This window comes from Anolis sagrei, chromosome 1 (assembly GCF_037176765.1).
Source record: "Anolis sagrei isolate rAnoSag1 chromosome 1, rAnoSag1.mat, whole genome shotgun sequence".
NCBI lineage: Eukaryota > Metazoa > Chordata > Lepidosauria > Squamata > Dactyloidae > Anolis > Anolis sagrei.
Window position 1 is genome coordinate 240,006,172 of NC_090021.1, and position 21,876 is coordinate 240,028,047.

General features: G+C 40.3%; 1 protein-coding gene across 2 annotated transcripts in view; it reads right to left on the reverse strand.

Moving 5' to 3' along the window:
* Nucleotides 1-3,048: 3,048 nt before the first annotated feature.
* The window catches only part of HRAS (HRas proto-oncogene, GTPase), a 62,476-nt gene continuing 43,648 nt past the window's right edge, over nucleotides 3,049-21,876 (reverse strand). For both annotated transcript variants that reach the window (XM_060769646.2, XM_067462583.1), the window contains exons 3-7: nucleotides 19,254-19,432; nucleotides 14,663-14,822; nucleotides 10,318-10,442; nucleotides 7,280-7,306; nucleotides 3,049-4,847 (exon numbers count right to left, since the gene is read on the reverse strand). In XM_060769646.2, the coding sequence (XP_060625629.1) occupies nucleotides 10,323-10,442; nucleotides 14,663-14,822; nucleotides 19,254-19,432 (459 nt within the window). In that variant the 3' untranslated portion in view covers nucleotides 3,049-4,847; nucleotides 7,280-7,306; nucleotides 10,318-10,322. The remainder of the gene's footprint in view (nucleotides 4,848-7,279; nucleotides 7,307-10,317; nucleotides 10,443-14,662; nucleotides 14,823-19,253; nucleotides 19,433-21,876) is intronic.

A 21,876-nucleotide genomic window follows, 5' to 3' on the forward strand; every position in this document is an offset into this window, starting at 1 on the left:
CCAGTAACCTGGGACTTGGACAGTATGATTTCACGCCATCCTTACAGTTTAATTCATGTGATCACCACTTTCAAAGACATTAGCTGTTTTCTTATCAAATAAAGATAAAGACTACTACTCTTCAATTCTAGACCCCCATGGAATAAGTAACTGATACACACCCTTACAACTCATCACTTTTAGCCCAATCTAAAGTGTGTCACAACAGCAGCCTTACCTCTATACAAATATATGGTTGAATTGAAGAAGGGGGTTCCCAGATGCACAGCTCGGTTGAACTTGCAGATCTAAAACCACAAGGAGGACAGTGTGGACACTTCAGTTTTGCAGCAAAGGTTTGTCAGTTTTTCCTCTCTTAATCCAGGGGTTTTTTTTTGTTTGTTTTGCTTTGTTTTTGTTAATACAATTCAGTGCCAGATTCCTTCTGCATGTGATGGAAGAAAGCACATGAAGCTACCTCCTATATTTTTTACCCAAGATCTGAGCTAAGAAATTTTGTTGTGCTTCCCCATTGCAATAATTTTAATTGTACTTAATGAATGTTACAACTGATCAGTGGCAGCAACATGCTGCACAAATCCATTTTTTCCTGGCTACATGAAAGAACAACAGATTGAACATCTTCATCTGTACTTCAGCTAGCTGCTGCATACTTCAGAATCAAAACTAGTGTTCAAACCATTAGTTGAAGCTCAACTGTCCCCTTCCCATGCTTCCAATAGTATAATGATCTTATTGCTTGCAGGGCTGTTAGATCAACAAGGCAGTGCTGAATAATTTATACTAATTGGGAATGGAGCAAACTCGGGACAAAAAGCTACGAATGCTGCCATTTTTAACTTGGATGTAATAGCAGAATACACAGGAGAAAGAACTGTAAGGTGTGGTCCCCAACCCATACTACACGGAAAGAATGTAAAAGTATTTACTTAGTTTGGAAAATCTCACCATATCATCAATGGTTTGCTCAAAAATTGTAAGAACATACCTATGATTATAGCCTGAATGAAAAGATCACAGAAAACAGTCTCCTCTCTATTCAAAACTTAACATTGAAGACACAGTTTAGTACCCTGAGCTTCTGAAGAAAATTTCTTGTCTTTAAAATAATAAGGCCAAGATGTCGCTTAAGCCCATAAAGTGCTTAGCACACAATAGCATAATGGTTTATTTTTCAAGTTGATCACTGCTTTGAACTGTTTCCACTGTGTAAACTATGCTCTAAGTCCCCCTGGCAGACCGCAGCCCTCTGGGTGCCTATGTCCTGACCTCCTAATTTTCCCTGTTCTCTGGGCAAGGACGGGGGAGGAAGGCAGCCTTCTGGAGAGCTCTCAGCCACCACGTGTCTCGCCCTCCTGGCATAAGGAAGGGGCAAGTAGCCCCATCCTTATGCTGAGGGGATGGCCTGAGGATGACCCATTGCACCCCACACTTGCCTCCCCCCAATGTTGCCCTTCCTCCTAGCCCAGCCCTGCTGGCTGGGCCTACAATGTGGCCCCAGGGCAAAAAAGTTTGTCCATGCCTGTTCTATCTCATAAAAGTAGGTTAGTCTAGAAAGAATGGAATTATGAATGAGGGATTCTGACCGTTGTCTGAGGGAACAACACAGAATTTAGGATTGTCTTCCTTATGAGAAAGAAGAAAACCTGTGTCTGTTGCTATTCTGATGTGTTGATAAAAACATTAGGACACATTAGGCCTCACTTCTTAGTTTCACCTCATATACATTCAGATGCTTCTGCCTCATCTCATGGGAGTAATACAGACTTCTGTGAGATAGGTGTTATCAAGTAAACCTTCAACTTGAAATGTGGATTACAGAGGAATATCTTAAACAAACACAATTCAGAACATTTACAGCCCCAAATACATTGAAGCCTTTAAATGCCTCCTTTTCACTCACACTGGTGTGAAAAGTGCTGTTGGGGAGGGGGGGGGGGTTAAGCAGCTGACTGCATTGAGCCAACATTTCCCCAAAATCGTATTTCCAGCATGATCATATGAAAAGTGAAAATGTAAAATGATTATCCATACATGATGCCTTTCTCATTCTACATGATGGCATAAGTACTATGATTCAAACATTTAAGTGTGCCTTGCATAATGCTTAACAGATTAATAGCAACTGTCATGGGAGAGGCATGTTAAATAATTGCACCACAGAATTGTCCCTAATTTATATTGAGTATATGAAACCTTCACAAGGATGTAACACCTTTTTGCTTTGTAGTTGTTGCTCTAATACTGAACCTTTTAACAGTGTAATGCACAACAGCACTACAGCTGAATGTTCCCCATATGCTACATCTATACTCAGTTTTGAAAAGTCAGCAAAACCAACACACATATATGCATAGGCTTCTGCCTATGGAGATAACTGGACTCATTAATGAGCAAGAGACATAAGTGATTTTTTCACTGGTAGCTTCCCACACCTCCAGGTCAACACTGACATTCTTTATTTGAAGACGGGACATTGCTTCTGCATAGCAAAAATGTGTTGCCCATTTCTTGGCTTCACCTGGTTTCATAGGCTCTGGAGTGGTTCCTAAAACCCTTGTTGTGGCTGCATAGTCCAAGAAACCTTTTTATCCTAAATATCGATCACCTACAGCCCACAGTTTCTCTATAAATTACTAGTTCAAGAGCACTCTATCCTTCTCTCAGCCTGCTGAGGAAAAAGAGCAGAGTGGCCCAAAAGAGAGAGAGAGAGAGAATCTTTAGCCAAGCCCACTAGCAGCATTGGGCTCTTGACAAGCAACCGACTCTTCATCCTCATGTGACAAATAGGCATAATTAACAAGTCTACATATGATAACCATTTCTCAAGGACATGCACCATATTACAGCATATTCTGCGGAATCACAGAAAATGGAATGCTGTTTTTAATGCATTTGCCACGCACATGTGGCCAAACCACTTAAACCAGTTAAATATGCCATTACTTTTTTGTTAGCAGTAGCGGAGTAATTTCAAGAGAACTTTGGATGAAAAGGCATCAATGCAGAGAAGCAACACACAAGCTGAGAACTTCAAAATAAACACACTTCTGAGAACAAAACACTTTTAATGACATTTAAGGCTAGATTTGGGTTCTCTTTTACACCCCCCAAAACTTTTAAAAAATAATACCTGTTTACCTAATTATTGGAAGGGATTGGTTTTCCTTAATTCAGCCAGTGCCGAGAGCACCCAGATTTGCTATCTTACTGGAGAGGAAAAATTAATTACAGCAAGTATAATTGGTACAGTCACAGTTAATACAGAAGAGCTGCCACCTGAAGAGCAGGGATCTAAGCTGTGCATGCAGGAAGCGTAGGCACAGCGGCTGCAAAAGGAAAGAGGAGGAGGGTTTGGAGCAAGAGCAAGGAAACAGGCCCTGATGCCTCCAGAGACTAGCTCCACCGCCCAGGAAGTAGACAGAGTTCGCAACAAGCACGTCAATGAAGTCAGCCCCAGCACAGGCAACAAGCATGAAAAACTGCTCAGAAAAGAGGCCAAGCTTACAACAAATAGGAAAGCCAACACGTGACCCTTTCTTGCCCACTAAATGCCCCTCCCTTCCCAACACCCCATAAGACACAATGGCTAGGAGAGGAAAACAGAGATAGCATAGCACCCAGTGCCCCCAAAAGGAAACATGAGCCCCTCCCCCCACAACCCCACCAATTAGCAAAATAATGGGCTCAGTGAAAAGTGGATGGAGAGATACAGAATCAAAGTTCCTTCAGACCCCATCAGGAAATTGCTGTATAGCCATCTTTACATTTACACACAGACATCCTCCCAACAAACTGCAAAAGGGAAAAAAGAACCCAGAAGTGACATACATTAATGAAATGCCATTCCCTCTTTCCCACTCGCCTAGATTCCAGAGGAAACAATTCAGACCTGCAGGGAGCTTTTGTGAGACCAAACTCTGCAAGGAAAACCTATAGCGGAGACAGCAACAGTGTGTATTAATGAAAGACACTGGTCCTATTTTCTATCTGTCTCAGGGAAGACTAATAGGCAGGATGATTGGGCGAAAGATCTAGATACAGCACATTTTCTATTAATATAAAACCTGGTTTACAAGGTTGGGTGGTGTCTCTTTGTCCCACCCACAGAATATAATGTCAACTATTTGGGAACTGATAAGTTTCCTGGCAAATCTAGAATGACAAGACAGTTGGGAGTAGAGATGTTTTCCAAAGAGGCCTAGACTTGGAGGAGGCCACAAGGTTCATCCAGTCCAAACCCTTCCATGTAGGAACACCCAAGCACCCCTGACAGATGGCCATCCAGCTACTGCTTAAAAACCTGATTTGCAAACAACAACTTTCTTTCTGAGATACAAACATAGAACCATTCAAACTAGAAATAGTGTGTTTTCTTCCTTTCTAAAATGCTTCTTTAACTGATGTGTAGCCAGTGTTTGCTCCCACCCATCATGCTTGAAGAAAGAGCCCTGCTCTGTGTAAGCTTTCCTCCTTCTCTGCCAATCCCTGCTCGAGGAGGACAGGGAAGATAGCTCAGTCCTCAGAATCAGGACAGAGATGAAAAAGCCAGTGTCAAGACCATCATATAATAATTTACTGAAATTCTATCTGTGGCTTTGTATTCATTTCCAGGAAAGGGGGGGGGGGGAATGCAGAATGTGGAGGGGGTTGTTTAAAAAATAATAAAAAAAACAGTTCATTGCAGGTCTTGGTGACGTTTAGAAAAAGTCCATGCAGAGCTCCTGGGGTCTGCAGATACCCTCTTGTTTGTCTTCTTCCCTGGAATCCATTAGATTCTTCTTTCACATCACCTCCATCTCTGCACAAAGCATAGTGGAAACTCCTCCAAGTCACAGTCTGGTCAACTGGGAACAGAAACGAGGGAGAATTAGGAAATATTTTTAATTCAGTGTAGATTTCAGTCAGCAATAAAAGAAATTGACCAAAAAGCCCTGCTGTGATAAACCTGCAACAGTGTTTTACTTTAAAGTGAATTCTACTCTGTGTCAGGTTTTCTTCCAGCCTATTATTTCCTAATTGGCTTAGTGTAACTTGGTGCAAAGGGTTTGTGCAGCATTTCCTCAGCAGATGACTAATGCTCAGAGCAGGAACATTATGTTCTATTGCTACTGGTTCTTTATAAGCAGGCAGGCAAGTTTCTGCACCCACTAAAAGTAATCAACTACTAAGAAGATGTGTATCTGGGGTCTGGTCTGTAGATACTGAACTTACTCAGGAGATACTTAAAGACACTGTTTCACTATTTCTACCATTTCTATTCATAGCCAACAGATGTTGGTTGCTGACTCTGTCCACTCTTAATTTGCAATCCAGGTCCCGTATCAAGGGTCTCTACTGATGCATGGAAGCATGCAACTTTCTTTTGCCAGTGTTGAGGTATTCTCTCTTTTCATTGTGATTTATTAATATTTTACCATCCTTGCTGGGCAGTATTCCCACTGTTTTCTTGGTCATTTAATTTCTTCAAACATATTTGTAAATATGTTGTAAATATTCATTCAAGCTTGGGTTTCACATCTGTATTCTTTCTTGGTGATTTGTCCTTCCTTCCATACTTTATACATGCTCTGTTTTTTCTTTTCACATCCTTCTTGAATTCATTGCGCAGCCACATTGGCTTGTTTAGGTGTTTCTCATTCCTCTTCTTCCACATAATTTTCTGTGACTGCCATTTTAACATCTCCTTCTTCATAACCTTGCACTCTTGGTGGGTCTGCTTTTTTTCCTTTAGCATCTGTAGCCATGGAATTCTACCCAGTATTTCTCTAAGATAGAGAAAATTAACTTTCTTGAAATACTGGGTTGACGATACTCTTCTTGATGTTATCTTAGTAACCAACTGATATTATTCCAGGGACTAAAGTTGGTTTTTTGTTGTTGTTAATGTATATGCTGCTTGTTCTCTCTTAAAAGAGACTCAAAGGGGCAAAAAATGCTAAAACAATACTATATACAATTTAAAACCTAAAGCTTATAACACAAAAATAGAATTAAACCTAGGACTATTGAAATAAATAGTTAAAGCCATTAAGGACTAAAGTCCAGGAATGTTCTTTCCTTTAGGTAAAGGTAAAGGCTTTCCCTGACATTAAGGGCAGTCATGTCTGACTCTGGAGGTTGGTGCTCATCTCCATTTCTAAGCCAGGTCATGTGGCCAGCATGACTGCATGGAGTGCCGTTACCTTCCCGCTGGAGCAGTACCTATTCACATTTGCATGTTTTCGAACTGCTAGGTTGGCAGAAGCTGGGGCTGACAGTGGAAGCTCACACCGCTCTCTGGATTCAAACCTGCGGCCTTTTGGTCAACAAGTTCAGCAGCTTAGTGCTTTAACCCACTGCACCACCGGGGGCTCCGTTCTTTCCTTTATTTGCAGGAAAATAAAATTATCTGCAAAACAGGTAACTAGTTGCAAGAAGCTAACAAATAACCAAGCGAATAATATTTGCATTAAGATGATGGTAGACACTGTTAGTAAATGTAATCACATTTACTATCTAGTCTCAAATAGTTTACAGATTTTCTACTAAGACTTTTTTATGCTTTTGAGGAAAAATGGCTGCAGTACTGCTTGCTAACCTCATGGTGATGCTGTAACACTTACTGAGGCTGTATTTCAACTTAATCTAGACCGTAGTGTTTTTTACTTACAGGCAATAGTGTATTCTGCTTCCCTTTGAATAACACAGGCAACCCAAACTGTGATAACTGAAATCTTATATTTAAGGAATTGGTGAAAGACCAATTTATACCAGCAACATTACGCCCAAAAATCATCCCTGCAAATAACTCTTCAGGAAGGTCCTGCTCTTCTGACTGCTGGTCACTCCACCTCCTCTTTCGGGCTGCTTCAGAACTGAAATTGGCCCAGATTCTCTCTGGTCATTACTTCTGCTTTGATGCTGAGAAAGGAAGGACAAGGCTTCCAGTCCGGTATGACTTCAGCCCTGCCTTCTTTTTTTTTTCTTTTTTTTTGGGGGGGGGGGGACGACACTGCTTGTTTGTGAGTGGCTCCTCCCCTAGATTTTCCAGATACCACTCCTTTGGTGGTTGTGGGAGGGAAGAAAGATTACATTTTTCAGGTGCTTGCATTAACACAGGAGAATGTTAAGGTGAATACATTTGTAGCTGGGACTTTTGCCTGGCCATGTGAGGATGGTCTGTCTTGTCTGAAGTGAAACCGCACGGCAGGCATAAGATCTGTGCAGCCCACTGAATGTGTGCCCTCCCAGGGGTCAGGTCATGCACATAATCCCATCCTCCCCTGCTAGGGCTTACCTGAATGCCCTCCTCAATGCCTGGACCCTGTGGGGGAAAAAAGAAATTCCATTTTGTTTCATTGCCCAATAGATAAATTTGATTCCTGGAGACTTCCAGGAGCAGGAGTTTACCATATAGCAGCTGCTTTAACTCCTGGCCCCAATAAACAAGAACTCAGAATTACAAGTGATTTCTGCTTTGATTCCCTGCTGACACTGGCACATGGGGACAGAAATTGGCTCCCCACATTTAGCATGGATGCTCACCCCACCACATGGCAACGCTTCTGGGTTTGAGCTAGCCATGCCCCTTCTATGTTAAAATTGCATGTTTCTGAAAGCATAATGTGGGGCAAGGTTGGATATAGCCACTTTCATGCCCCAAAGCATGCAGAATGGATCAAAACATGCCACTTAAGGCCACAGTAAGACAGAAAGGGACTGCTGCCATATTTCTCAGATTGTCCCACTCTAATTTAGCTTAACTGAAAATCGAGCACTATGAAATGAGAGATTAGCAGACAACCAATGTGATGCAAACTGACTGCGTGCCAAAAAAGTGAGTGAACATTCCAATATAGCTGAACATAAAAAACTCAACACATTTTCTGTGAAAGGGACTTCATGTGAATGACGTCCCTTCCCAGCTCCCTGTTCCCATTTACTCTGCACATACTTCTTGCTGCTGCCTTACACTCGGGTTGTGTAATTCTCCAAGCCTAACTAAGACAGCTTGCTTTGTTATCAAGATGCTGTCCAACATAAAACTGGCCCATTTGCGTTGCAGATAATTAAGGGGAAAAGCAGCTCCCATTTCCTCCTCCGTAGTAAGGGAGCTGGGACCACACCTATCTTTGCATTGCCAAGTTATGCTCTCCTCGTTGGGCAGCTTTCTAGTAAGAGAGAAAGTTCAGGACAGTCAGAGCATTGCACCACACACACAAACACACAGAGAGAAACACAGGCACGGGTAGTGCATGGGATGTAGGAAAGAAAAAACCGTTTGGCAGGCCCTGGGCCTTCTCCTCTCCACAGTCCTTGGCAACAGCTTCTCTCTAAGGACAGGGAGTTTAAGGAACGTTTGGGATTCATCTTTGTACTATCAGCAGGCAACCGACAGGAAATCGTCCCCCACCCTCCCACCCAACTCATATCTTCAGCCTGAGGAAACAGTTTCAGACATCTGGATTATTTGCACATCTGGAAACTCCCCCTTAAGAGCATGAGCTGCCCTAGGTGCAGACCAAGGATTAGGCCTGCTGGGAGATCCCAGCCGACTCACATGACATCCATTCATGCCTCATTTGAAATTTTCTGGGTGGAGTGAAGTGTAGTTCTCATTTTTGTAAAGAAAATACACACACTTCTATTTCTGTAATGGGAGGAAAGACTCCTCTTTCCGGCTCAGCTGCAATCCCTTCTCTTTCTCAGAATTTCTAGACTTCTGGTTTGAAACTGTTTTAAGTGACTTAAAGCACCTTGTTTCAATTGGTGGAATTGTTTACTTTATTCCTTTTTGTTTAAATGGATTAAACTGATTTTATTTGTACACAACCCTACAACTGTGTACTACAGGGCTGGTTATACATATTTTCCTAAGTTAGCAAGCCAGCCAGCAAGTAAATAGACTGCAAAATAAGGCACATTCTCCTAAGAGGTCTCAATATTCATGCATGAAAAGCAAGAAGCCAGGAGATATATCCCAGGCACCAAGAGGAAGCTGAAGGGTCTGTTTGGCTTTCACAGCGAGACAAAGCTCCCTGCAATACCCACGGCCCACTTTTCTCTCTGCTCCCTTCTGCACTTTCCCATTTGACATTCCCTCAAAGACCAAATTCCCCCTCCACACACACACACACAAAAAAGATTCAGTATCTGTCCTCTGCTGATAGAAGGTACATCCACCTGAATTTCAGGAACCCAATTTTTCTTCCTGCACCACAGCTTGGCCCATTTAATGGGCACTCTGCTCCTCTGGACTGCATTTTCAAGGTGCTGGAGGAGCGGCCATGAGGAGGAGTAGGTGGACGGGCAATCACTTCCTTGCAGTCTTGTTACAGAGGCCCAAACATGGATCCAACCTTACATTTTCTCCCACCACTGCTCTGAACAATTATGAGAGTGGGCATGCCTGCCTCTGCATTTAGAGACCCCATTCTGATTTCTGTAAACCTGCACAATGTTGTTCCAAAGGCACTTTTTATCGTATGTCTGCACTTCCTCACCATGGGGGGGGGGGGCATAATTGTTTGCATACATTTTCCATTCATATTTCAGTTATGAGATACTATTACATCAGAATGTGAACTTCTGAATACTTTCTGGCTGTAATTCTACCGCATGAACTCTGAAATGGCCACTGACCACACACAACCAAATTCTGTTCTGCTACTGTTCAATCCAGAGAAATATAAACTAGCCTCTTCACTCGTTTACAGATGTGCTTCATGCAGAGAAAGAGAAGCCTCAGTACAGTTAAGTCTGGAACAAAATGCCTGAAAATGCAGCGGAAAGAAACCGCCCAAGATGTGGAACAGGAAGTGTCATTCTGAGGCTGCCAATCCAGAGGGAATTGGCGGGAGGGGGAAGTAAAATTAACAGCAAATACAGCATCTGTAGGGAGAACCATTCTTAAATGGGGATAAAATGGAAATGAACATGCTGGTTCTAATTAGCATCCACTGATAAAAGGCAAGTTGCCAATACATTCTCATTTGTGACAACAAATCAGTTTAGTTCAAATCATTTTTTCTAAAAATCATAGCTAAAACACATTTGCTTTAAATGCTTTAAATTGCCAACTATGCAACGTGCAGTTTGACAAGCCCCCATCCTGTCTCCCAAAACGCTTGAGGAACGTCAGATTCATTAAGGACGAGTAACCGCAGGAATCATCCACCAAGAATCTGAGTTCATTTGCTTTTAATTCTCACTGCCTCTGGCCTGGTTCCACTGCAGAGGTAAGAGAAACTTTTCAGACATCGATCCGTAGTGTATAATTGGGGGGAGGGGGGCAATTCTCCCTCCAAGATCAGTTGATCTTCCTCTGAGACTTACCTTGGTCATGATATTACACATTTACAATTCATACAGCCTGGGCCACTTTCATCTGGAGGATTCAATTTGCGTAGTTTGTGCTGCCGGATCTCCCGCACTAAAGTATAGAAGGCATCTTCAACTCCCTGCAAGAAAGCAGCAATGTGCCTTGAACATGAGAACACACACCCACATAACCAAGGAAAAAAGAAAAGTTGAAAGAGAAATTTTGAAGGAGTTTTGAAGAGCACCTTTCCCTCCATTGATTGCAGCAGCATAGAGACCAAGTAATGTTCCTTCTCAGTGTGAAAAAGGCCTTGGATAGGTGGGCGTTTGAAAAGATCAAAAAGGCACACATCTACACACAGCCTTGTTGCTATGAATTAGTACACACAGTCACCCATTTCTTTGCACAAGTGGTTGCACATATGATTGACTGCTACTATGGCTTTAGTCCTGGCCTGATTGGGCGATGAACTTGATACAAGCATTTGCATTCAGGCAGGCAGTGGATAGTCCAAAAAGCACAATGCAAGTCATAAATGAAAGTCACTTTCACCCCTTCTGACTGAATCCTCACCTTCACTATCATTATAAGGTTAAAGCAAGTTGCTAAGCCAAGCTAACTGAGAGTTTCACCCCCAGCATCACTTTAATGCAAGTGGAGGAGGTGGGTAAGTGGCAGGCAAATCACACTCAGTTCATACCTACCATAATTCACACTTATGTTTGTTGGCACTCAGGGCCAACAGCAAAGACTATACAACCTGCTGCACATTTAGCAGCTGGGAGGCTGGTAGCCTGAGTGAATGCATGAAGAGGGGCTGCTTCAACAAGCTGTGTGTCAATCTCACCACTCAATCAGACAGCCTCTTCACTGCTCTGTACAAAGGAAATGCTCAACAGCCTTGTTCTTACATCTAGAGAAAAATTGAAGAAAGAGAAAGGAACCTATGCCTTAAAGACTCAAGAAGAAATCAACCAAACCTACAGGAACATCTCTTGGTCCAACATATCTTTGAGACCGCATCTCCTTTTATGAGCTGGCATGGGCATTAAGATCTGCTGGGGAGGCCTTTCTTTCGGTCCCACCATCGTCTCAAACACGATGGGAACGAGAGAGGGGGGGGGCCTTCTCAGTGGTGGCTTCCCGGCTCTGGAATATCCTCCTTAAGGAAATCACATTAGCCCCCTCTCCTCAGGCCTTCTAGGTGAATCTAAAAATATGGCTCTACAGACAGGCCTTTGATCCTGAGTAATCCATGGCCAATGTGACGAATCATTGATGATAGTATTGGCCTGCACTTTGGTTGATTGTTACGACAGATAGCTGGATGGCAGGTTCCACTGTGTTTTAGGAATTTTATAATTTTCAATTTTTTTTATAATTTTATTAAGAATATTATAATAAAGACAAAACTTTAAGATTTGCGGAAAAGGACCCTGTTTGGGATAAAATAATGATGACAGAAAAGATAGTAATTACAAAAATCTACAAGAAATGGGTGGCTAATATAGGCCATACAATAAAACTGAAAAAATGGGAAAGACGATGGAACTCCAAACTAAAATATACTTATGCTTATGATCTTAAAGATAATCGGTACAAAATGATGTACCAATAGTACATAACTCCCCCAAAACTTGCAAAATGTTATAAAAACTTACAAAATAAATGTTGGAAATGTGAATCCCATGTGGGCACTTTCTACCACATGTGGTGGACTTGTGGAGAAACAAAGAAATATTGAAAGGATATACAAGGAAAAATTCAGAAAATATTGGATATAAAAATACCTATGAAACAATATTTTTTTTTTGCTAGGAATAATTGATATAGAGATGGATAAAAATAAAGACACACTTTTTAACTACTTAATAACAGCTGTCGGAATAGCCTATGCAAAGAATTGGAGAATCAAAGACACACCTTCAACAGACTGGCTGATAAAAATAATGGCAATTATGAACATGGACAAAATAACTCAATTATTAGTGAAAGGTCAAGAAAAATTCAAGAGTTTTACGGATTGGTGACCTTTCAAAGAATGTCTGAAACAGGTAAAGGTGAGAATGTTAATATAATGTAAGGAAATGTGAATCAGAAGAAGAAAAAAGTCTCATAAGAAAACACAACGAAAGGGGAAGCACTAATCCAAAGAACGAACTAAGGATTATTATACCATGATGAAGAAGATTGGAAGTTGACAAACTTTTCCCCTTAATCCCTTCTATTTCTTTTTCCCCCTCCTTTCCTTCTTTTCCCCCATCATTTTATAATACTGTAAATTTGATTGAATAAAAACTTTTTTGGGGAAAAACAGACTCATTCTTATACAAACACGGGAAAGTAAGCAAGCTGCTGGGGGCCAGGAGGGAAACAAGAAATTGCCATCTTAATGTCACAAGAATTACGAGACAGTCTCGTACCAAACAGTCTCCAGTATCCCTTTCTTGCGCAAGGTGCATATGGTGACTTCTGAGCTCCAGGAATTATTGGATGAAACAGATTATTTAGATCCCATTTCAATCTGGCTGCTAGCCTAGTTTTGGAATGGAAATAGCTTTGGCTGCCTTTATACAAACAAGACAGGGAGAGTGTTAATTCTACTGGATCTTTTAGTGGCTTCTGATACCATCAACCATGGTACCCTTCTGGGATAAGACTTAGGTGTACTGTTGTAAAGTGGTTTCAATCCTCCTTGGATGGGAGAACTCAGAAAGTGACACTGGGAAATTCCTGTTAAGCCCCTCTGGCCATTAGCTTGTGGCATGGTTTTGTCCCCAGTATTGTTTGATATCTACATGAAACTTCTGGCAGAGGTTATCTAGTGTTCTGGGATTCGAGCCTCATCAGTATGATCATGACAAGCAACTCTATTTCTTCAAGGATGCTGTTTTACAAATAAATCTGGGTCTGCTGTCATTAATGGACTGGATGTGGGCAAACAAACTGAAATGAAATCTAGATAAGATTGAAGTGCTCTTAGTTAGTAAAAAGGCAGGTGGATGGAATGACACTCTCTCAGAAATCTCAGGTTCACAGCTTGGACATACTCCTGGGACTTGGATCTGAGCCTGAATACTGAGGTTTCAGCAGTTACCAGGAGTATGTTTCTACAGCTAAAACTAGTGTGTTAATTGTGTTCATTCTTCGAGATGACAGTTCTGGCTGCAGTGAAGTAGGTCTTGGTTACTTCTCATTTGAACGGATGTAACATGCTCTACATGGGGTTGCCTTTGGAATCTGCTCAGAAACTGGAGTGGGTCCAAAATTCTGCAGCCAGATTTCTGCTAAGGGTATATTACAAAGGATCACATAATTCCACTGTTACAAAAACTTTACTGTCTACCATTCTGTTTCTGCACATAATGCAGAGTGATGGTTATGATCTACACAGCTCACATGGAGACTATATGAAAAACTGTATTGCTTATTAGTATACCAGATGTTTAAGATCGCCAGGGGGAAGCTTCCTTTATATCCTGCAACCACCAAAGATCAGTGAAAACAGCAATGACAACCTTCTCAGTGGCTTCTCCTAAGATGTGTAAATTCCTCCCACAGGAGGCTCAACTGGCTCCGTGTCTGCTCATTTCTACTAGTAGCAAAGACCATCTTGTTTAGGCAGACCTTTGACTCTTAATGTATCGTGGCTGAAGGATCTCTTAATAGTCTTTAATGTTTATATCTTTTTGTTATATTTGTTTTAAACTGAGACCATTTAGTACTTTAACAAATTTGTTTATTTATTTATTATTTATTTATTTATTTATTACTTGCACTTATTTACCGCCACTCTCAGCCCAGGGGGCGACTGTACTGTGTTTTGACTGTACTGTGTTTTGAATTAGATGCGAGTTGTTTTGGATCCTGTGCTGGGAGAAAAGTGAGATATAAATCAAATAAATAAACAAGAGCAGGACCCTTTCAGCACACCAAGGAAAGAGGTCATCAGTAAGGGAGGGTATTAAACACGCAGCCTAAGCTTTCAAAGTTATGTATCCTGTAAACTGGGACTCAGCCCAAGGAGTCTCAAGAGTCTAATGCATGGTTATCTGCCACCTGCTGGAGAAAAATATGTGGGGTAGTAAAGTTCCCTATCTGGTTCTCCTTCCATGAAGTTTTAGAAATCCTTTGCACAATCTAGCTTGATTATCTGCAGAAACAGCTTTTTTTTCTAAAAGGAATCAATGAGTTGGAAGAGACCACAAGTGCCATTCAATCCATGTTCTTGTCATGCAACTTGAGGATGATAAACTACAACTGGGTTTTTGGGAGTACAAATTGGACTCTTTTCTCAATCCTGGCATTGGAGAAAAGTATTTCAGAAGAGACTCTCATTCACACCCTTCTTCAAAGTACCTGTCTGGTTTTGGCTGATGTCTCAATGTAGGGAATCCCATAGCTCCGAGCCAGTTCCTGGGCTTGTCGCGTTTCCACGGTCCGGGCTGGAAGGTCACATTTATTTCCTACCAGCACCATGGGGACATCATCAGAATCTTTCACCCTCTTGATTTGCTCCCTGTAGAAAAATAAATACCCAAAGTGGAGTAAATTAGTGAAAGCACACTTTGTTTTAAAGAACTTGAAAACAACATGTTAAGAACACTGCATTCAAATCTGTTTTTTTTAATAATGAGGAAAATTACGTCAACAATTTACTTTGAACCTACCAAACCTCATTCTTGTTAGTTTTTTGGCATAATGCACAGGCTATTTTAAGTAATTTCTTTAGAGATTGGAAATAAGAAGCTATTTGAAACTTGGGAAGGCTTTGCATGGAACAGGAGCTCTAATTTGCACACTGCCCACGGCTACTTTAAAGAATAATGAGTATTACAGCAATCAATGGGAATCAAAACCCATACTAGCCTATGTTAAAAAATAGCATTTTTCTAATTCAACAATGAATGAAATTATATAAGCTGCAGTTTAAGTCAGCAAATTGATCGTGAAGGCTTTCATTTTGTGGCCAATATTATATTTTGGGTTATTTCTACCCTCCCAGTTTCCGTAGAGCCCTTCTCACATCTACTACAAAATTCTCTCCTGGCTTGTGTTCATTGAGGATCTGAAGGGTTTCTCTTTTTCTTGATCCTCAGACACTCTGTTAGGACACAGTTTGAGCGATCCTGGTGTATCCTACTGAACAGGGCCTCACTGTGCTAAGCAGGAAGGCCTCAGTGGAGGGCGTGAGCAGAAACCCTTTGTCAACAACAAACTACAACCAGGCTCTGTGCCATAACCCCAAGTCACTGGGCAGCTCTCCAGCAGCAGGAGGTTTCCTCACGTCCCCAGGGAAAGAGCCAGGCCGCGGTTATGCAGTCGACTGCCCATCTCCCATCTTGGAAAGGAGACATAAACACTGAGGACACTGACCCAGGGGATGCACCATGGCTTATTTGCTGTCAACCTCAGGGATCCCAAAGAGTTTAGATTAGAGCTCTTTTCCAAGGAATGTGTGTACCAGGCAAGTACTGATACATAACATCTTGTCCATTTTTAGTAACTAACTAGCCATCCTCTGCCATGTGCTGCTGTGGCCCAGTCTGTGTATATGTGTTTTGTGTGTGTATATGTGTGTATATATTTGTGTATATGTGTATATATGTGTTTGCGTGTATATATGTGGTTTTGAGTATGCCTTGTAATGTAATTTTTGTTTTTGGGGTTTTTAAGTCTCTTCTGCTGTGTTTATGATTAAATATGATTAAAAGTTTGAATAATCCATCCATCCATCCATCCATCACTGCCAGGTTGAAAGGGTAAGTTTTTTGGTGGCCAGTGAGGGTGGGGCACCACTTTCAGCTATTGAAAAATATGAATGTCCTGCAATTACAAGACTGTAACTTCATCTGACAATCTCATGATTACTGAAAGGATGTCAGCCAGTATTCATCTCATTTTTAAAGAATTTTAAAGAAAGAACCCCCAGGTTGTTTTCTAATGTCAAAAAAAGGCAAAAGTGCACTCACAATCAAGTCTGATCTAAAACAATGGTCCCAGCTAGAACTTCCTTTGCTGGGAATAATATCTACAATTAAAATGAATGCTCTCCCTAAAATGATGTTTCTTTTCCACACATTACCAATACTATTAAATGATACCTGCCTCAAACAAAGCAACCCTATGAAAGGCACAAAGCCAAGAATCAAGATGAAATCATTGCAAGATGCCAAAGACAGAGGGGGTCTGGCTCTACCAAATGTTAAACTATACTACAAAACTGCAGCTCTAGTTTAAATGAAAGAATAGATAACTCTAGAGAATAAAAGATCACTGACATAAGAAGGTCATTATTTAAGATATGGATGGTATGGATACTTAATATATGAAAAAAAAAAACCCCACCAATGGACTCTAATTTTAAGGGCCACCTGCCAGGAAATACACTATACTGAGCATGGGAAATGTACAAATCAAGACTCTACTTAAAAATAACTTTGTGGACATCTATCAACAAGCATTCGATTGGACAGAGATGGGATGACCAATGGCCCACCTTTAACATATATTAATTGGACAACAAAATTAGGTCATCTAAAAAATCCAAACCAACTATAACAAGAGGGCATGCAATTTTCATGGTTCCAATATAGACAACTACAAGAAAGATATCAAATGGATAAGAAAATAGGCATCGACTGGAAAGTAATGAAATAGACAATATTTTTCCAGTCCAAGGAAAAAAAAATCAAATTCTATAAATTATTATTAAAAATAGATCCAAGTACATCTAGTCAAAGATTGTATGATACAATGGTCAAAGAATGTGGGCCATAGTATCGACCGAGACAAACGGGAAGAGATGGGGGAAACAAATATTACATTTACAAGATGCTATGGATTGAGAGAAAATTTCTACAAAATGATGTTCAGATGGTACATGACACTGGAAAGATTAGCATAGATGGAACCAAAATTTAAAAAATGCTTGTTGAAAATGTCATCAAAAAGAAGGAACTTTTTGCCATATGTGGTGGACGTGTGCTAAAGCAAAAAAAAAAAAGGGGGGGGTTATAATATATAAGAATATAACAACAACAACAACAACAACAACAACATCAACTTTATTTCTAAACCACCCTCTCTTCCTGGAAGGACTCGGGGTGATTTACACATAAAAAGGCAAACATTCAATGCCTCAAGATAGTTACAGACACATCAAAATAATACAGCATAATGGAGAGTAACAACAGAAAACTTACAGCAAAGGAATTAAGTATCAAAATAAAATAAAAACAAGAACAATCCATTAAGACATAAAAACTAAAATATAAATAAACATTACAATGTATACCCTAAAACAAATTATGAGAAGATTGAAAACATCGTTAAAAATAAAGTACCATTAGAGCCTTTCTGTTGGGACTTACAAATTCAACACTACCAAAAAAATTCCTGATGCTCTTTTTATACATGGTAATTGCAGCAAGGGTTGTTTATGCTTACTATAGGAAACGAGAAAAAAATTCCCACCCAAGATTTATGGATTACAAAAATGTTGGACATGTCCGAGATGGACAAACTGATGAGGCTTATACAATTGCCAAATCCTCCCATCTTGATTAAAAATGGCAGCCCATTATCCAAGGGATCCTGGAAAGTTAATCTACCAGAAGTTTTATGACAAAAAGAATAGATTTTTTGATTATGAAGAGCACAACAGAGACAGGGTAGGAAGCGTTAGTGAGTGCTTTCTATTTTTTATTTCTCAATTGTTCTGTCTCCTTTGTTTCAAAATAATGTGCATCCTCTTTTCTAGCCTTCTCTTTTAGATTAGAAATGTTTTCTTTCTTTCCTTTCCCTTTTAACATCACATAAACTGGGTTGCTGTGAATTTTCCGGGCTGTATGGCTATTCCAGAAGCATTCTCTCCTGACATTTCGCCTGCATCTTCTGGAACATGGCTATACAGCCCGGAAAACTCACAGCAACCCAGTGATTCCAGCCATGAAAGCCTTCAACATCATAGAAACCATTTTTTGTATTAGATAACAATGGAAGGAGATGAAGATGTAAGATGTTAAAAATGCCCCTGTTCTATATCCACTCTTGTATCCTTCCCCATTCCTCATATATATGCAATGAAAAGTAGATGGGAAGAAAAGACTGACTCCAATGCCTCTTAATATAAATATTTTGTTTGTTGTATCATAAGAATTTCCTCCATCCCATTTTGGAATAGTACAACCCAACTGCTCAGAAAGGGCTCCTAGATGAGGCAAAATGAGCCAACACATCTAACTATGCTATATTCTGGAGCCTGAATTCAGAGGTTGATCTTGGGGCAACAAGAAAAGCCATTTGGCAGCCTCCCTCCAGTACCATACCCATACAGAATGTAATGCAACTTTTCCCCAAGCCATTATGCTTCAGATACATTGACCTACAATGCTCGCCAGCTATCAAAATGATGGCGTTCTGCTCAAACACATTTGGAAAATGCCAAGTTGGAGAAAAGGAAAAATGTAATTATTCCACACAGAGAGCTCTACGTAGGGTCCTGAATGTGCACAACACCAATGGAATATTATTATTTTGAGAGTGAGGAAAAAAATCCCCTGTGCACATCATGCATAATTTTGCACACTGCTATCACATCTCTTTTTACTTGCCCTTTTTGTCCTAAACAATGTAACATTTCCTCAAAGGACATTTTCTCTTTTCCTGTAATAATTTTGTTTGCTCTTTTCTGCACTTTCCCAACCAAAACCCTTTCTGGAGCGTAATAATCAAAACACTGCACAGCAGGAGGGTTTGGACAGTTTTATTTTTATTTTCCTGTTCCATTTTTACCCAACATGGAATTTGTCTCCCTTCCCACCCATAACTAATAGCCAACATTTAGCACCTTGTCTTCTTTCTCTTGGCATATCATCCACTCACTGATGAAGATTACAGAGTATCCCTGCCCCCAGAACCATTATCTCTATCTGTTAATTTGGCTGACCTGTACTGATGAATGTCTTCAAAGGACTTGGTGTTGTTAATGGCAAAGACACAAAGAAAACCTTCTCCAGTCCGCATGTACTGGTCTCGCATGGCACTGTACTCCTCTTGGCCTGCTGTGTCAAGGATGTCTAGCAAACAGGTTTCTCCATCGATGACCACTTGCTTTCTGTAGGAGTCCTGCAAGACCAGGAAAGAATTAAGAAGCATTGGATGGGGAGCAAATAACATGTAGCTTACTTGTTCGTATTCTGTATACTTGAACTGCAGCAGACTCCACCTTTTTACTTACCCTTCTCTTTCACCTTCCTTTCTCCTTTCTAAATCTTTTAGATCTCTATTCAAGTAATTAGTTTTTTCTAACATCAACTCCCACCTCCTGTGCTCCACTAATGATTTTACCTGTCCACTCAACAAATGTTTAGTTCATAATTTCAATGATCAAGCCTAAAGTCCCAGACCATTCATCACAACTTACTTATAATCCTTGCTCCCTTTTTCTCTTCTGTTCCCTTCCATATTGCTGTGTCCAGACATAAAAAACATTCTTCCCCAGAGCTTCTGTTTTTCTTAAATTGCTTCAATCTTTTCCTTCAAGTCCCTCCACAAGACTCATTTCTTGATCAAATTCTCACCCAACTTCCCATATGTGTTTTCTTGGGTTCCACATTCATTCCTATGCCATTCATTCTATCTAATAATCATAGTAAGCTTCTTCCGTTACAGCAAGGCCTAGCACATTTTTGAAGGGTTAGAACAGTGGTTCTCAAAGTGTGCTCCGCAGAGCTCTTAGGGCTCCATGAAGCACAATCAGGAGCTCCATGCTTCTCTCCTCCTCTTCCTTCAAGCACACGGTGGTGGAGAAGGAGACACTGGTGCCTTGATTGTGCTTTTCCTGCATGGCAGAAGGGGGTTGGACTGGATGACCCCTGGAGTCTTCCACTGAAATACTGTTAAGTTTATGTTGGTTTAAATTGTGCTTCACTTTACATATTGCATTGTTCTTTCTTTTTTGTACTACAATTGAGATAAGCACGGCTGGCGGGGACGAGAGATAGGGCCTTCTCGGTGGTGGCTCCTCGGCTGTGGAACGCCCTTCCTACGGACATTAGACTAGCACCATCTCTAATGGTATTCCGCAGAAAAGTGAAGACCTGGCTGTTTGAGCAGGCGTTTGAATAATTAGTGCAATGATTGGTTAATGAACATTGGAACGGAATAATGGATGACGAATCTGGATCATGTTTTTGATGATGAGACGATAGTGAATGGTTATTGTAGTAATTGTTTATTAATTATGTAATATGTTAGGTTGTTAACTGTTTTACACTGTAGCATTGAATTTTTGCTGTTCTTATTTGTTGTGAACCGCTGTGAGTCGCCTTCGGGCTGAGAACAGCGGTATATAAGTAAAGTAAATAAATAAATAAATAATAAATAAATAAATAAATACATAAGAATTTGTCCATGTTTTTTCACACAAACAATCTCCATCCACCTACCACTCGCCCAACCCAGCTGTCAAATTTTAAAATGCAATGTGGCTCCTGTGTCCAAAAGTTTGTCCATGCCTCGTATATATACATTATATATAATCTCTCTCTCTCTCTCTCTGTATATATAGTAGTCTTGCTTATCCAACCTTCGCTCATTCAATATTCTGTACAGTATTATACATCATTATATTGTGATGTTTTGATGCTAAATTTGTAAATACAGTAATTACTACATAACGTTACCATGTATTGAGCTGCTTTTTCTGTCTATTTGTTGTAAAACATAATGTTTTGGTGCTTAATTTGTAAATCATAGCAGAATTTGATGTTTCATAGGCTTGTCCTTATTATCCAACATTTTTGCTTATCCAATATTCTGCCGGCCGGTTTATGTACTGTCTCATTATGTACTGTCTAATTATGATTTATGCTTAATTGTGGTTTTATTATTGTAATTGTTACGGATTGGCATCGCGTCAGTGTCCAATGTAAGGCATTGAATTTTGCCAGCTATGTGTAAACCACTTTGAATCTCCCTAGGGTGAAAAAAGCGGTATATAAATACTGTAAACAAACGAACAAACAACAAATATGTTGGATAAGCGAGACTCTATAAATAAATAAATAAGTATGTTGGGTAAGCAAGACTCTACACACACTTCTTGGGTCTCCATGAGAAACATTTCTTTTTAAAAGGGTTCCACGGCTGAAAAAGTTCAAGAACCTCTGATCTAGAGAAATATGAACTTATGAAAGATTTGCTTTGTTACTTAAAAATCGAAATCCTGAGCTGGGGAGAATGATGGCACTGGAATGCACTATGAAAGGCAAGTTATTCCACTATTCTGTCAAAATGAGTAGCGGCAACCATACAAATAATTATTTGAGGAGCAGTGGAAAACTGAGATACAGCGAGGAAACACAAACTGGTGCCATCGAATTCTCTTGTTGTAGATCCATCTTGCGAACCTAGAAACCCAGCCCAGTGTTTTAAAAAGTTACTTTTCTGGACTACACCTCTCAGAATCCCCCAGTCAACATGCTCATACTAGCAGAGTGATTTGGGAAGTTGCGGTTCCAAAAAATAACTTTTGCTAACTGTACATTAAGCAATATGTTAACTAGAGA